Source organism: Sinocyclocheilus grahami, unplaced genomic scaffold (genome assembly GCF_001515645.1).
Source record: "Sinocyclocheilus grahami isolate Dianchi unplaced genomic scaffold, SAMN03320097.WGS_v1.1 scaffold451.1, whole genome shotgun sequence".
Classification (NCBI taxonomy): domain Eukaryota; kingdom Metazoa; phylum Chordata; class Actinopteri; order Cypriniformes; family Cyprinidae; genus Sinocyclocheilus; species Sinocyclocheilus grahami.
Window position 1 is genome coordinate 289,950 of NW_015505630.1, and position 16,561 is coordinate 306,510.

The 16,561-nt window shown below is 42.0% G+C and overlaps 1 protein-coding gene across 5 annotated transcripts in view; it reads left to right on the forward strand.

The window, feature by feature from the left end:
* Positions 1-6,605: 6,605 nt before the first annotated feature.
* Positions 6,606-16,561, forward strand: part of LOC107552475 (SH2B adapter protein 1) — a 12,801-nt gene continuing 2,845 nt past the window's right edge. For 3 of the 5 annotated variants that reach the window (XM_016234365.1, XM_016234360.1, XM_016234364.1), the window contains exons 1-9: positions 6,606-6,967; positions 7,243-7,287; positions 8,211-10,263; positions 10,981-11,082; positions 11,617-11,708; positions 11,853-11,938; positions 12,202-12,354; positions 13,944-14,155; positions 15,169-15,343. In XM_016234365.1, coding sequence (XP_016089851.1) covers positions 8,587-10,263; positions 10,981-11,082; positions 11,617-11,708; positions 11,853-11,938; positions 12,202-12,354; positions 13,944-14,155; positions 15,169-15,343 — 2,497 coding nt within the window. In that variant the 5' untranslated portion in view covers positions 6,606-6,967; positions 7,243-7,287; positions 8,211-8,586. Of the gene's footprint in view, positions 6,968-7,242; positions 7,288-7,927; positions 8,014-8,210; positions 10,264-10,980; positions 11,083-11,616; positions 11,709-11,852; positions 11,939-12,201; positions 12,355-13,943; positions 14,156-15,168; positions 15,344-16,561 lie in introns of those variants that run through there. The other 2 variants (XM_016234361.1, XM_016234363.1) reach the window with 2 other exon arrangements.

A 16,561-nucleotide genomic window follows, 5' to 3' on the forward strand; every position in this document is an offset into this window, starting at 1 on the left:
CTTTTTTACAGGTAGTTAACAGCTAACTATATGAAATTAGAAACCATGTAAATATTTATTATTAAATAAAACATATATACATTGTTAAAAAAAGCAGTAGGCAAAAAATATGAAATTAGTCAATTAAAATATGAAACAGGAAGGTCTAAGGAAGGTTCTAGACAGAGACTGACTAATTAAATATCTGTACGCACAAATAAAACTGTCAATAATTTTTTTCAATAATTTCAAAAAAGAGTGCTAATTGATGTTAATAGTGTTCACAAAGACTTAGAGAACCATGTATTGGGGTTGGATACAGATTTAATTAATCTTTAAGACACAAACAGCAGATACACACTTAATAGTTAGCGAAATAATAAAGAGAAACTAAACAAGAATAATAAAAATATTGCCCTCAACTAATCTGTTCGTCCAGCGAACATTCGGTGTAAGTTCATATCAACTCTGAAAGGATATTTTCGTGGCCACAGAAAATACTTTCATACAGTAGTAATGCATTAGAGCATGTAGCAAGGATCAAAATCGTAAAGGGACATTAATTTGTAAGGCAGAATCAGAAACTCATGTAATTTGTGCTCAAGAGTTTTATTAATTAAACACTAACACAAACTAGTCTAACAAACAAACAATCATTCATACATGGGAAAGGGCAAATGAGACTTGGTGGATGAAACCATCAGGAAAACCAGAGAATGAAGCTATGAAAAGAGTCAGTTTTAGAACGGGGTCTACAGCTTATACTAAACCTCTGTTTCGTTTAGTTAAATGTACGATACTTGCATTGCCTTGGCCTGGAACGAGTGTATGGATGCAGTCTCGGATGAAAGTCTTTATGGTTTGGAGGTTCGGTGGTGTAGAAGTCGCGATCACCTTCTTCCGGGTTTGAAGAATGATGAACTCCAAAAAGATGTTATTCTGACTCTGTGGTGGTCGGGAGAGTTTTCTCCCAGATGAAGATGATGAAGAGCGAAGAGAGACGAGATCTGAGATCAGCTGAGATCCAAGGATTGTTGGTGAATGTAAAGACAAGGCCGAAGCCTGGTGCAGACTTAAGGGTTGCAGAAGCGTTCTAGCTCACATCCTCATCTTCTCAGAACAGAACCGCCGACTGAAAGGCTATGTGTTGGAACCCACTGGGCTCTCCACACGGGCCTTTCAGAAGATATAGCAGAAGACTTAGCAGAAGAAGACCTGGGCGAAACTGTGCGTGAGCCTTTTAAAGTCTGAGAAGATTCACGCCTCTCAGGATGGGCTTGTCCAATGAGAAAGGCTGAAATTCCAAGCGGGAGGTTGGAAATACTGGGGAGTTTTATGACACTTTCTCTGAGAGCATGGTAATTTGCATATGGAACTCGATTGGGTGTTGATGCAAAATTAATAAAGATTCTTAGAACACTAATATATTGCCTGTGTACCCACATATATTATACACTCTTGTTTAGATCATCAGAAGACGAATTCATAGATACTAAACATGGTAAGATTACATATAGGTAAGATTACATCAACATGTTTAATGCACTTCATGAGCATGAATCATAAGCGTTCAATCATAAGCATGCATAAAACAGTATACAATACAAAAGACAATATACTGTACAAGAACAGTAACAACATACACAATGAACTGAAGTATGTGTGTTCATTCAAAGAAAAGTTTTCCTATGAATTAATGTAAGTCATTTCCTATAGCAGTATGTGTCTGTTTCAGAGAGAACTGAGTAGGAGGATGATTCTCTCTACATACTTTTAGGTTGTAAAAGTTTATCTGATCTGGCTGAGGGGTCCTGGTTGCCATGGTAACCAGGTGCCTGGGGTCGTTCCCTATGTCTATTGGTGTCACAGATCGGCCAGACTCAGTCACCTCCCGATCATCACAACGATCCCTCTCACCTGAGCTCTGAGCACCTGTCACCAATCAAGCACCTCGTTACCAGCCTGCATAAAAGCACACACCTCAGACACCCTCACTGTCCGGTCTCGTATACACGTAGAGGACTCAATGACTTTGCTACTGATTACCTTTGAATACTTCTTGCATTACTTACCTCCTGTGTTCCTCCTAGTGTCTCCTCGTCTCCAAGTGTCTCCTGTATCCCCTAGTTCCTGGATCGCTGAGGTGTGTGCTTCCCCCGGATACCTTCCAGCCTCAATCAAGCCAAAGACTCGGATTACTCCACTCTCCATATCCTCTACACGCTCTCACGGACCTTTCCCTCACCGTCACTTCCTCCGGACTCGACACCAGTACTCACTGTGACCTAATAAACCGTTTTGTATATAACTAACCTGTTGTGTCAGACCTCTTCCGTAACAGAAGACCGGACCAACACCGACGGCACAGATGAGTTCCCCCCACGGCATGCACTCAGCTGCGTGGTTCCCCATCCTCGCTCGCCGGGATCTCCCCTTCTACAAGTACGCCAGGGAGTTTTGCAAGCTGGCAGCGGAGACGGCGATGGACGATGCCACACTCAACCAGCTGTTCTGGCTTGGGGCCAACTCCCATCGCCCCTTGGACCTCCCAGACACCACTGGCCTGTGTTGGAGAGAAGGCGTATTCCGGTGTCTGGGGAGTGTCCGGTCCCGAGCCAGAACCAGTCCGCCGCCATCCGTGGCTTCCCCAAGTCAGCCGGTAGTTAGTGTGGCAAGCCGAGAGGACGTTAGTGTGGCAAGCCGAGAGGACGTTAGTGTGGCAAGCCGAGGGGACGATAGTGTGCCAGCCCCAGAGCTCGCTCCAGTGCCGGCTCCAGCCCCAGAGCTCGCTCCAGTCCCAGCTCCTCGAAGGCGCTTTGCTGTGCCTGCTCCTCCAGAGTGCCCTCCAGTGCCAGTACCATGGATGCGCTACCCTGTTCCCCAGTATAGCCCACGAAGGGCTCCCGATTTCTCTTTGGGCCCAGGAAGGACTCCTGGTCCCCAGTTCAGCCCAGGAGGGGCTCCTGATCCCCGGTTCAGCCCAGGAGGGGCTCCTGATCCCCGGTTCAGCCCAGGAGGGGCTCCTGATCCCCGAGTGTAGCCCAGGAGGTGCTCCTGATCCCCGAGTGTAGCCCAGGAGGGGCTCCTGATCCCCAAGTGTAGCCCAGGAGGGACTCCTGATCCCCGAGTGTAGCCCAGGAGGGGCTCCTGTCCCCGAGTCCAGTCCAGGGAGGGCTCCTGTCCCCGAGTCCAGCCCAGGGAGGGCTCCAGATTCCCCGTTAAGCCCAGGGAGGGCTCCAGGCCAACCGATACAGAAAGTGAGCGGCGCCTTTTCCCCCCCGTTTGTTTTTTGGTTTTCTGAAAAAAGTTTTGTTTTTGTTTTTTCCCGTGCGTTTCTCCCTGCCATAATGGAGGAACGAGCACTGTTCATCACAGTGGCTCAAGCGAGCCCAGACCCTATCGTCTTCGCAAGGGCGTTTGTGCCGCTCGCCCTGGCCAGCTCCCTCGAGGGGGAAACCCTTGCGACGCTGTTCTGGATCGGGATGACGTTCCATCATCAAACGGAGCTCCCAGACATGACGACCTCGACTGGAAGGAAGCCCACATACGGTTCCTGGAGCCTCTCAGATCCCAGGGAGGGCTCCTGATCCCCCGTTAAGCCCAGGGAGGGCTCCAGGCCCCGAGTACAGCCCCGTACAGCTCCGCCACGGCTGCCCGAGGCCCCTGCTCCGCCACGGCCTCACGGGTCCCCTGCTCCGCCACGGCCTCACGGGTCCCCAGCTCCGCCACAGCCTCACGAGTCCCCAGATCCGCCACGGCCTCCCGAGGTCCAGGATCCGCCACGGCCTCACGAGTTCCCTGCTTCGCCATGGCAACCTGAACTACCTGCTCCGCCCTGGAGGCCTCCCGGGTCTCCACCCTGTACTAGCCTCCAGGGCGCCCACCCCCCCTCCCCGGTGGAATTGTTACGGCGCGGGACGCGCCTTTCGGGAGGGGGAAGTACTGTCACAGATCGGCTAGACTCAGTCACCTCACAATCATCACAACGATCCCTCTCACCTGAGCTCTGAGCACCTGTCACCAATCAAGCACCTCGTTACTAGCCTGCATAAAAGCACACACCTCAGACACCCTCACTGTCCGGTCTCGTATACACGTAGAGGACTCAATGACTTTGCTACTGATTACCTTTTGAATACTTCTTGCATTACTTACCTCCTGTGTTCCTCCTCGTCTCCTGTATCCCCTAGTTCCTGGATCGCTGAGGTGTGTGCTTCCCCCGGATACCTTCCAGCCTCAATCAAGCCAAAGACTCAAATTACTCCACTCTCCATATCCTCTGCACGCTCTCACGGACCTTTCCCTCACCGTCACTTCCTCCGTTTTGTATATAACTGACCTGTTGTGTCAGACCTCTTCCGTAACAATTGGGTGGGGTCTGTGATTATTTGTTAATCTAATGAATAGTTGATTTGTTAAATCTAATGAAAAATTATGTGTCTGATTGGTCCAAATGCTACAGTTTATATACAGAAGTCTGTCTCATTCTTACATGTTCTAAAACAATTCTCGAAAGCTTGTGCTGAACTGACCAATGAAAGGATGAAAACACAGAAAGTTCTGCCCATTGCTGGGAGCTTATAGGAACCTTCATGCACTTTCTGGAGACTTCGCTAAGATTCTAGTCATAAAAATGAAAAACTTGTTTAACACTCCTATTCGTAGGCTGCATGTAGCCTATATATCATAATCACTGACATTCAGTCATCAATCGTACGTTTTTTTTTATTATTATTTTTACAATAATTAAATAAAATATTGTATAGGCCTAATATTTGATGTCTGTGATAATTGATAATTAATTTTCCAGGTACAATTACTTTACATATCAAATCATCCAGAGCATATGCCTGGAATGACTGACATTCAATCATATTCCCGGTGAAACACTGACGTGTCAAACGTGATTACAAGAAAAATAAATTGAGATCAAATGTTTTCATGAAAGCTACTGTTTGCATAGTTATTCTTAAATGTTAAATATCTTGTTTTTTAAAGCCGTAGTCAATAGAGGGCACTAAATGCACACGAACGAGAGACAATGGTTTCTTTTGTCACATAGGCTACACCTGAAAACGCAAGAGATCATTTATCCATTAGAAAATATGATTTCTTGTAATTTCACAACTTCTAATTGCTTGCATAGCCAGCTTTATATTAGCGATAACTGCCTTGTAAATCTTGCAAAGGTTTTCGATAGCCCTATTTCAAATGGTGTGATGCATATTTATACAGTTTTAAATCTTTCAACCAGTTAATGGCATATCCTGCTGTATTTAACAAGAATGTTACAGACAACAACCTTTCAATTCAGTTTCTTAAAGAAATATGATGGTTTTAATTGCCACGGGGGTACTCTAAGATTTACTCTGGTATGCAGCACTACACCAGAGTTAAAACAAATCTATTGATTTTTAACTTCAAATAATACTCATAAGTTTCAAATAGATAAATGTTCTACCCAAGATGATTTATAAAAGCTGTGCTCATTTCATTTGTTGCATGTAAATGCTTTTTCACCATTCTTGACAGTCCTGGATCTCTCTTGATCTGGTCATTTTAAGTGAAAGGCACATTTACTGCTTGTAAGCAGCCAACTACACGTTTCCCAAAATGATCAAAAGTGGTTTGTAAATAATCATCATCATCATCATCATAATCGGGTTTTAAAAAATTACCAATGTAATTATAGTATTTAAGAATGCATTTACACAGGTATTCTTCTCATCTGAAACAATACATTTAAATATTTAAAGAAATGTTCTCATAAATATGAAAAAAGATGCAATGGCTTAGATCATGATCAAAATAAGTCATTAATGAGTCTTATGCTATAGTAGAAACATTCTTTTATCTTTATATTTAACATTGAATGCACATCACATTAAAGTCACAGCCAGCTCATCATCATAAGCTAAAGAATATAGTATTCTGTGGGAAAATATAAGCTTTTTTTTTCTTCTATTCTGCTGGGAGACTGCAATGTTTACTGTGTGAGGAGAAGAAAGTGTACTTTAAACCTAGTTGGTGTACTTAAGTCTAATGAATGTTTATTTGTGCTTTATTGCCCTTTAGAGCACAAATTCCTTACCTCTTTGATGTAAACAAAAATAAACAGAATATTCTATTGACGTTTCCCTGCAAATTTTCCATGGGTACACAGAAACACACGCTCTGATACAGGACGTAAATGGTAGGGGTAAAAAAAAAGGTCTGTTGCAGGACAGTTACAGTTAGGAGATTTTGGAGTCAAATTAAATCAGATCTTTTACAAATTATGTAGCTACTCAGATACACAAAATTACATTATGAAAATATTATGGGTTAAACAGTTTTATTTTATCTGTATTTTGCATAGCATTTCTCATTTTCTCAGTCCTCTGAATAGCTTTCAGTGAGCACAGCTTCTCTTACTGGAATAACCAAGAAGCAATCTCAAGTTCTGTGTATTACAGCCTCCATATATGACTCAGCCATCAGAGCAACATCCATCCTTGTTTCACTTTTTTACACAACTGTCCAATGTGGCTTCTCCAAAAAGTGCACATCCCTCTTTCTCAGATGTTTTTTTTTCTCCCATTGAAAATCCCCCTTCTCCAACACTCCCTGTCCCCCAACCTACACCCTCTCCCACTGTATCGCGAGAGACTGATTGGGACAGCAGGCAGAGACATATTCATATACCTGCAACAAGAGCAGTTGCAAAACCCTTATGAATAAATAGATACCATATGATTCATCAATACGTTTAGCATCAACGGGGTACAGCTAGACGGAGAGGAATGAATAGTAATTTGAATACTGGCAGACACACTGCCTGCTTAGCAATACAGCCAGCTAGCTAACCAGCAGCTCAAACTTGATCTTTTTTTTTTAGCAGTGCTGGGCTAGCTAGTTAGCACGAGGCTTGTTCAATATACATTTGCACTTAAACTTTTTCGGATTTCACTCACGCCACCGAACAAATTGCGTCTTTTGTGCAAAAAAGGTGAGTTAATTTGACATTTTGTTTCTATTCCATGAGATCGTTAGCAAACTAACTTAGCCAGCGTTTTCATGAGCTAAAGTTAACTGGCTACGTTAGCCCGAGTTAGCTTGGTGTGTTGACATTATCAGCATGAGAGCTTATTATGACAATTAACTTAAACTTCTTTCAGTCAGCTAGTTAAGCGAAGCGTGTTGTAAAGCCTTGTATGGTTTCTTATATCGCTTAATTTTATTGTAATTGCAAATGACAGGCATTCATGCTTGATGTGTTTACAGCTATCTAACTACATTGGCCTTGCGTTACACACTGGCCTGAAGATGGTGAGTTATCACCAGAGCTTATGAGCATCATTTGAGCATCTTCCGCTTATGTAAAACGTCCTAACTGGTTTCGATTAGTTTAGGTTCAAATGCTCAAGAAGCTCCCATTTTTTGGTTGAATGTGGCTCTTTAATAATATAAATGAGAAATTAGCGCTCAGCGAGTTCTTAAGATATCAGGTGTATTGAGTCTCATAACTCATCAACACCCTTCATGAATGACATTTGCATCATTGGAAGTGCTGCAAAGCTTGTGCTTAGATTGATAATGTTCATGAAATGCTTAGTGGGAATTGTTAAAGCCAATTTTCCTTATGTGACATACTTTTTAAGGACACGTTTGTGCTTAAAAACAGAATCTAGGCTTAAACATCTTACTATATTATGAACAGCATTGTAACGATTGTAATGTAAATTTCTATAAAATATAAATGAGCATTGAACACATTTCATTTTTTTTTAAATGACAGGAGTCACATTGGATCAAGAGAGATGTACTGTGAAGTTATTATTATTTATTACATATACTTTGTGTTTTTATAGATAGATAGGGGAAAAAACTCATAATTTATTCATTTTCATGATTTTTCCAAACCTGTATGACTTTCTTATGTGGAATACAAAAAGAGATGTTAAGCAGAAAGACATCCTCAGTCTCCATTCACTTTCATTGCATTATTCTTCTATCCAAGGAAGTAGTCATTCTGCCATATATCTCCTCATACAGGTTTGTAACACCATGATGATGAGTAAATATGATATAATTTTCATTTTTGGGTGAACTATCCCTATAACTGTAATGTTGTTATAATTTCTGTGTTTTAAATAAATTGTGTTTGTTAAGACCACTTTGTTATTTATTTATTTTTTCAAAAATAAAAGTATTAATTTTGTCAATTTTTTTCCTCTATATTTGACTTTTAGGTCACAAATCCCTTCCACAGAATCCTCGCAGAGCCTTAAAACCGGAGATCACCTGAGAACCACCATCAGCTCAGCCTGCTGCTCATGACATGTTTTAGTGTTATTCCCCGAACATATATTTACACATTTTGTGTAGAATGTGAACTATTTTAGAGCACAGACGTTGGCGTTACAAAGTCAAATCATTTTCTTTAAATGGGGGAAAACAAATATCAGTAATTTTCAGGCCATGTTTTCCGGTCAGGTTTTCCAAATTCATGTCTATTGTAAAACCATAGCCTGATGAGCAGATCGCGCGCCCCCCAAACACGCATAGATCACAACGACACTGATGTCTCTGATGATCGGTTGGTCTTAAATTTCTTATTTGTTAGTCATGAACGGCTCCCTCTTAACCCCGCCCAGTCCACGGGCTGCGGCTAATTCGTCTCCCCTTCCACCCTCCCCGTCTCCATCACCTTCTCCTCCATCTCCATCACTGTTGCCCCTCTCCACAAGACCCCCACCACTGCCTCCTCCAACTCCTGCAAGTCAGCCCTTGTCATCGTTATCTGAAACACCAACACCATCTCCGTCTCCCTGCCTTAGCTGGACCGAGTTCTGTGAGCTCCACGCCCGAGTAGCCGCCGGTGACTTTGCCCGGCATTTCCGGGCCTTCTTGCAGGAGAACCCTCATTACTCCCCTGATTCGGCAGCTGCTTTTTGCCGCCGCTTTACCGACAGATTTGTTCGACATTTCGAGAGTGAGCTCGAGGGGACCGGTGTCGGCAGGGAAGGAACGGTGAGCTGGGTTGCCCAACCCGACGTTACATCGCTGGAGGAGGACGCAGCATCTCCGTCCCTGTTGCCACCAGAAGCCACCACCCCATGCCCGCCTACTCACACGCAGGCTGCGCCCAAACTGGTCTCGACCCAGGAGGGCTGCAGCACGGAGCGATTCCAAAGTGCTGGAACATTTCAGGACTCGTATGCTCATTCTCAGATTCTCCCACCATCCTCCTCCTCGTCATGCTCTTCCTCTATGGGCGGGAATAATGGGCGGAGGGAGGAGAGGGGGATAGCGGTCAAACATAACCAACCTGGATACAAAGACCTGGAAGAAGAAGAAGACAGCTGGGTGGGGCCTGTCACCGTAGAGGAGGTGGAGACGGACGTAGTAGGAAGGGACAATGAGGGCGAGGGTGATACGACCTTGGAAAGAGCCGATCTAGGTCAGACTCCGACATGCCCCAATCCCTCTAGCACACCAGCAAACTTTGGGTCAAAAGGCAATGGGACACCCATTGGGGGTCACTCTAAGAATAAACTAAAAAAGCGGTTCTCTTTGCGCAGCGTGGGCCGCAGCGTCCGAGGGAGCGTGCGAGGCATCTTGCACTGGCGCAGCTCCTCCAGTGACTCTCCTCAGAACTGCATCTCGGGTAATTCTGCCCCGCTTCCTTCCAGTTACAGCTACACTACAGGCCTGCAAGACGCCAAGAGGAACTCCGCCTCGCAGGGTGTTCCCACTTCTCTCCCTGTCTCTCTCTCCCTTCCCCTCTCTCTCCCTCACTCTTCGTCCTCTTCATTGCCCCCATCATCCTCCAGTAGCGCCACCTCTCTCTCGCTCTCTGAGGCCCGTGACTGGCGGAGAAGCAATGGGGATGGGGAGAAGGAGAAATGGAGTCACCGGCTGGAGAAACTGCGACTGTCTCGCTCACCGCCGCCGACTCTGTCCGCCGCAGCTCCACCTTCCTCAGCCGTGTCGCCCTCGGCGCTACCACCAAGCAGCATCGGTGCCCCGAGGAAGATGGGCAGGCTGGTACGGGAGGGAGGTGTGACCGTGTGCTCGTCTTTGGACGAGTTTGCCAGCACTCATGGGTTCCCGGGATTTTCCTTTGGACTGCTGCACCACGGCACAGACAGCACAGCGTCAGGACTTCCCACGGCCATGGGAGGAGCTGCAGATGGAAGGGGTATGCGTTGGCACAAGTGCCGTCTAGTTCTGAAAGAACGAGATAAGGATGGAGGGGATGGAGGTTTGGAGTATTTCCTGGAGTTTTACATCCCACCTAAGGTGAGTGAGATTTGTCTTATAGATTTACACATTTTATATATGCACCACCATCGTTCATAAGTTTGAGGTCATGTGATGTTTTAATGTTTTTGAAAATTTCACTGCTGGTCGTATAGTCTCTATATAACCATGTATGTGACAAATAAAAAATCTTGAATCTTGTAATGCTCACCAAGGCTGCATTTACTTGATCATAAATATAGTGAAACATTAATATTGTGAAATATTATATTTTAAAGGGACTGTTTTCTATTTGAATATATTTTGAAATGTAATATATTCCTCCATTAGGAAAGTTGATTTTTTTTTCATAGCAATCATTACTCCAGTCTGCAGTGTCACATGATCCTTCAGAAATCATTATAATATGCTGATTTACTGCTAAAGAAACATTTATTATTATTATAAATGTTGAAAACAGTTGTGCTGCTTAATTTTGTTGTTGAAACTGTGATATCTTTCTTCAGGATTCTTTGATGAATATAAAGTTCAGAAGAAAAGCAGTTATTTGTTCTTTTATAATGTCATAAATACCTTTACTGTCACTTTTGACCAGTTTAATGCGTCCCTGCTGAATAAAATATTAATTTCTTGTAAAAAATCTTACTGACCCAAAACCTTTGAAGAGTAGTGTATGTATATGTATTTAGTCATTTGTATTATTATAGTTTAAGTTATAAATCATTTATTTATTTTGATGTTTTTGAATACTTCTAGTCCTCCAAGCCCAGACTGACTGTCCCATGCTGCTCGATTGTTGATGTGAGGAGCACTACAGCTATAGAGGTGCCAGACAAAGAGAACACCTTCCTTCTACAGGTACTTCAGCACACCTCTATTTTTGTCTTTAGTAGTTAGTCAAATCTGCAATAATGATGTGTGAACTTTACCCTAACTTTACTTTACATATGTAATAAAGATGTTGATGCCACTGTCATCTGCTGTCTCATTAATGGTTGTGCACAAATATGGCATGTTTGATGAGCTTTGTTGATCATTAAATTGCTTTTGTTAAACATCCCTTCTCAGTTTGTTGTATAGATACATTACAAGATGAAAAATGTATGTTGTAAATGACTTAAAACATATTTCATGACTATTGCTTTAGAAATTAAGCTTTTTGTTTGGTGGTTACAAAGCAATAAAGTGTTCACAAGCACTAAATATATTTTTATGCAAATAGAATCTAAAAAAAATCTTTGGTGAATTTTAAATATTTTATTCAAAATTGTGATTGCACGTCACTTTGCATTCAGTTACGTCCTGTGTTGTAACACCCTTCTCAAAGATCCAAATCATTAAAAAATGAACAGGTTGCTTATCCACACATTTGATCTCTTTGTGTTTTCTCAGTTGGAAGGTCAGGTGCAGTACGTGATCGAGACCAGAGATGCGGTTCAGATGAGAGCTTGGCTTAGTGACATCAGAAACGCCATTTGTTTGAGGTAAGTCTTCATGTTTCGAATCATTAAAAGATGAAAGCACAATGTATATTGAAAGGTTATAACAAGATCATACTTAGTAGTTTGCTTGCATGTGTGACAATCAAAACTCAGATCTCAAATGTACTCCTTGACCTTTCTCATCAGTGAGCAAGAGGATGTTGAGGGAGTGTGTGGCAGTGCTCTCACCGACCTCAGTGGTATGCCAGAATTCAATGCCCGCCTGTCTCAAGGTAAGCGTTTGGAGATGATGTCACCATGATGTGGTCAGCTGCATTCAGGACAGTATGTGTAATGGGACATGTGCTTACGTGATGTTTGCCAGTGCTAGAATCAGCCCACAAAACTCAGAGGGGAGCAATTTTGTGTTTAACAGGCTTTAAAAACATCTGATTCTGAATTAAAATATTTATATTTAACTATAAAAATGAATACAAATGTTTATCAGTAACTACAGATGGTGATATACGAGTTATTTGATGTGTTTTCACTATAGTGTGCTATGGTGGAGTTGGTGGTTCTCCCCAGCTGGAGCCTCTACCTCCTGAGTTGCCACCCCGTGCCCCTCTTGATGAATCAGACAGTCGACTGCTTGGTGGGGGCGGAGCTGGTCTTGGCACACCTTTTGCTGAAACTCCTGATGCCACAGGTGCTGTACTGTGCGAAACGCACACACATTTTAGTAGAGACCACGATGACATCTATGTTACTCTAATCCTGTTAATATTTTAATGCATTTGTAAACATTTAATGATTAAATAGGGCACAGAAGTCAGTGTTTCAGTCCAAGTTGCTTGCTTAATTTCTGCGAAAAAACAGGAATATTGAGAAAACAATTTGCTAATAAAACAGAATCCCTGTCCCACATGTTAAACAAAATTACGTAGTTGGCTCCAAAATAAAAATCATTTTAGCCACAAGGAAAGACATTGATGCCATTTCAATAAAGTCAGCATGAAATAAAAATTCACCTATTTATTTTCTAATTCCATCTTTTTTTGATCTTAGTGTGAATGACATCCATGCATGTTTTCTGTTTTTAAGAATTTTTTGACATGGTAATTATTAATCAAAATAACGTGACGTATGCTGTCTGCCATGTTTTTTTTTCCTTTTTCGATAATCCATTGTCTTCTCTAAGCAAATTAATTAGTAGCATGGCTCATCTTTTTTTTTATCCGGTATTGCAAAGTCCAGATAAAAATTCACTATATGGACAAAAATATTGGGACACACCTCTTAATTATAGAATTTAAGTGTTTCAATTAGACCCATTTCCACAGGTGTATAAAATCAAGTACCTAGCCATGCAGTTTGCACAAACATTTGTGAAAAAAATGGGTCGTTCTGAAGAATATTGTGGTACTGTAATGGGATGCCACCTTTGCAATATATTAGTTCATAAAATTTCTTCCCTGCTAGATATTCCATGGTCAGCTGTTAGTGGTATTATTGAAAAGTTTAAGCGTTTAGGAACAGCAGCAGCCATGAAACAGAAGACAACGTAAAGTCATAGAGAGGCGTGCTGAGGTGCATGGTGCGTAAAAGTCACCAACGTTCTGTTGATTTCATAACTGAAGATTTCCAAACGTCCACTGGCATTAATATCAGCACAAAAACTGTGCAGCAGGAGATTCATTGAATGAGTTTACATGGCTGAGCAGCTGCATGAAAGCCTCGCATCACCCAGTACAATGCCAAGCGTCAGATAGAGTAGCATAAAGCATGCTGACACTGGACTCTGGTGCAGTGGAAACCTGTTCTGTGGAGTGACGAATCACGCTTCTCGTTTGTCAATCTAATGGGTAAAGTCTGAATTTGGCAGATACCTGACGGTACCTGAACACTACCTGCCTGACATTGTGCCAACTGTAAAGTCTGGAGGAGGGATAATGGTATGGAGCTGTTTTTGAGAGATTAGGCTAGGCCCCCACACAGAGTCATGACCTTAGCCCAATCGAATACCTTTGAGATTTTGAGCCAGACCTTCTCGTCCAACATCAGCACCTGACCTCACAAATGCTGTACTGGATAAAAGGACAAACAGCCGTTATAGCTGCCATATATTAATGTCTATGTATTTAGAATGCGATATCATTAAAGTCCCTGTTGGTGTAATGGTCAGGTGTCCCAATACAATCTCCATATAGTGTACACAGATGGAATCCCAGCTACTGACATCAATGCTTATCATAGACCAAGATCAGAGGTATTCAGTTTGTTCCTTGTTTTCCACAGGGTCATTCCTGTTCTCTGAAGGTTCTGTTTCAGAGACGGTGGAACATCCTCTGAGTGAGTGTCAGTGGTTCCACGGCACACTGTCCCGTCTTAAGGCGGCCCAGCTGGTGCTGGCGGGCGGCATGGCCAGCCATGGAGTGTTCCTTGTGCGGCAGAGTGAGACAAGGCGTGGGGAGTATGTCCTTACCTTCAACTTTCAGGGCAAAGCAAAGGTAAATGCGAATGGGGGTGTTTATTTACACTACCATTTAAAAGTTTGAAGTCAGTAAGTTGGTTTTTTTTATATGCTCACCAATGCTGAAATGATTTGATTAAAAAGAAAGATATTATGAAATATAATTACAATTTAAAATAACTGTTTTCTATTTGAATACATTTAAATATGTAATTAACTTCAGTGATGGCAAAGCAGAATTTTCAGCAGCCATTACTCCAGATACATGAACTTTCAGAAATCATTCTAATATCCTTATTTGATGAACAGGAAACATTTCTTCTTACCAGTCTTTTTTTGATCAAGTTTGCTTGATAAACTGCTTAATATTTTTAGACGGCAATACTTTTTTTTTTCAGGATTGAATAGAAAAGAAATACGAATAGAAAGTTCAGAAAAACAGCATTTATTTGAAACAGAAATTGTAACATAAAAGTCTTTACTGAGACTGACATGTTTATTAAAGCAATAAGCCCCAAGAAGCCGTGGTTTACAGTGAATTTATAACAGCTAAGGGGCGTTGTTAGGCACGACGCGAAGCGGAGTAAAAACGGTTATTCCATATACGTAGTAAGGTTTCACAAAATAAAACTGAGCAAATAAAGTGTAATGATATTAATAAAAACCATATTCTTCCACCAAACCATGTAGTTCCTCAGAAACCGTTGTGGTTGCAACAAAGTGGTACGTAAACGAAGGTGTATGTTTGTAGAGTAATTTACAACAGTTTCGAACGTGGCTCAACCAATCAGAATCAAGGACCGGAACTATCCGTTTTATAACAATTTAATAGAGGTCTACTGATTAATGTTAATGTTATCAGTCAGTTATCACAGTTGGTAAAATCCACCGGTCCATCTCTACAATTTAATGCACCCTTTCTGAATAAAATTGTTCATTTCAAACTTTTGAGCGGTAGTGTACATCTGATGAGGAGTATATCAGTATGTGTTACGAAACCACTTTATAGAGTAAATATCTCTTCCTTCTGCTCTGGCATCTTTCTTCCAGCACTTGCGTCTCTCCCTGAACGAGGATGGACAGTGTCGTGTGCAGCATCTCTGGTTCCAGTCCATTTTTGACATGCTGGAGCATTTCCGTGTGCACCCCATTCCCCTGGAGTCTGGGGGTGCCTCTGATGTCACTCTCATCAGCTTTGTGGGGGCCACGAATGTCCGGCAACCAGGTATGGAAGGCTGGGCTCAACTTTAAGGCACGAGGGTTTACAGCAGAGCATAGATAACAGGGAAATGCTGCATTTTTAGATGACAGATAATTTGTGAGAGCACAGGCAGGTAAGTGATCACAGGTGCCACTTGCATCTACCTCAGAACAGCTGAATGGATAAAAAATGGATATAAATACACTGACTATATATCCAAGACTTTGTTTATTAGTTTATTTTATATTTTATACACTGAATTATACATGGGGCTTTTAAATATAACACTTGTGATTAAATGTATAACAATGTTACATTTTCTAAAGCAACTGTTAGCATGTATATAATTTGACAATTTAATTTCTGTTCTGAGTGATTTTTGAAAACCCCTTTTTATAAGTTATTCATTTATAAATGAAACCCAGATGATACATTTTGCAAAGGTAAAGTCATTTGCATTCTTAGTATGGTCAAATAAAATTATTATTGATACTCAAGGAGTGAAATATCACCCAAGAGTGAATCTCTGCCATGCATAGAAATGTTAATGCGTACACGAGTCTGCACCTTCACACCACATGTGACATGACATCCATAAACTATGACTCGTTGGTCGTTTTACTGTTGAATTATTATATCATATCATATGCTTGCATTTCCTGTGCATTTTGATACCATTTCAGAAATATTGACTTGTTTTTGTGAGGGAGAGTAGTATGACTGCATTAACTATGACAAAGTGATTGATCACATTACTTTAATCAGTTGACAGCCCTAATTAAGACATAAATATTAAGTTAAACAGCTGTTTTGGGGGAGATCCTGGTGGGCCCATGAAAGGAAAAAAAATAACAAGAAAGATTTCTTTGAAGGCATTCATCTCCTGTCAGTTTGATTGTCTTGAATCCTGGGAAGATTTTAGCGACACAGACAGTCTTTGGCACTGAGCTTGTGTGCGTCATGTGAGTGGGATGAATCTGGAGAGTGATCATATGTGTATTTGTGTATGTGTGTATTCATAAACAACATGGCCACTGCATGAGTTGTTTGCACCTGTCACAGAGATATGACTAAATTTGGGATCACCCTGTGTGCGAGATCACTTCCTGTCACGGCATGCTTTTGAAAGGACACATTGTGCAAGCATCTGCTACGACTACTCGAGCACACACAGATCCATCGCTGCTGCCAGAGTCAGCTGTTGGCTAGCTGTGCATGGCTTAGCTTTTTTTTTTTTTTTTT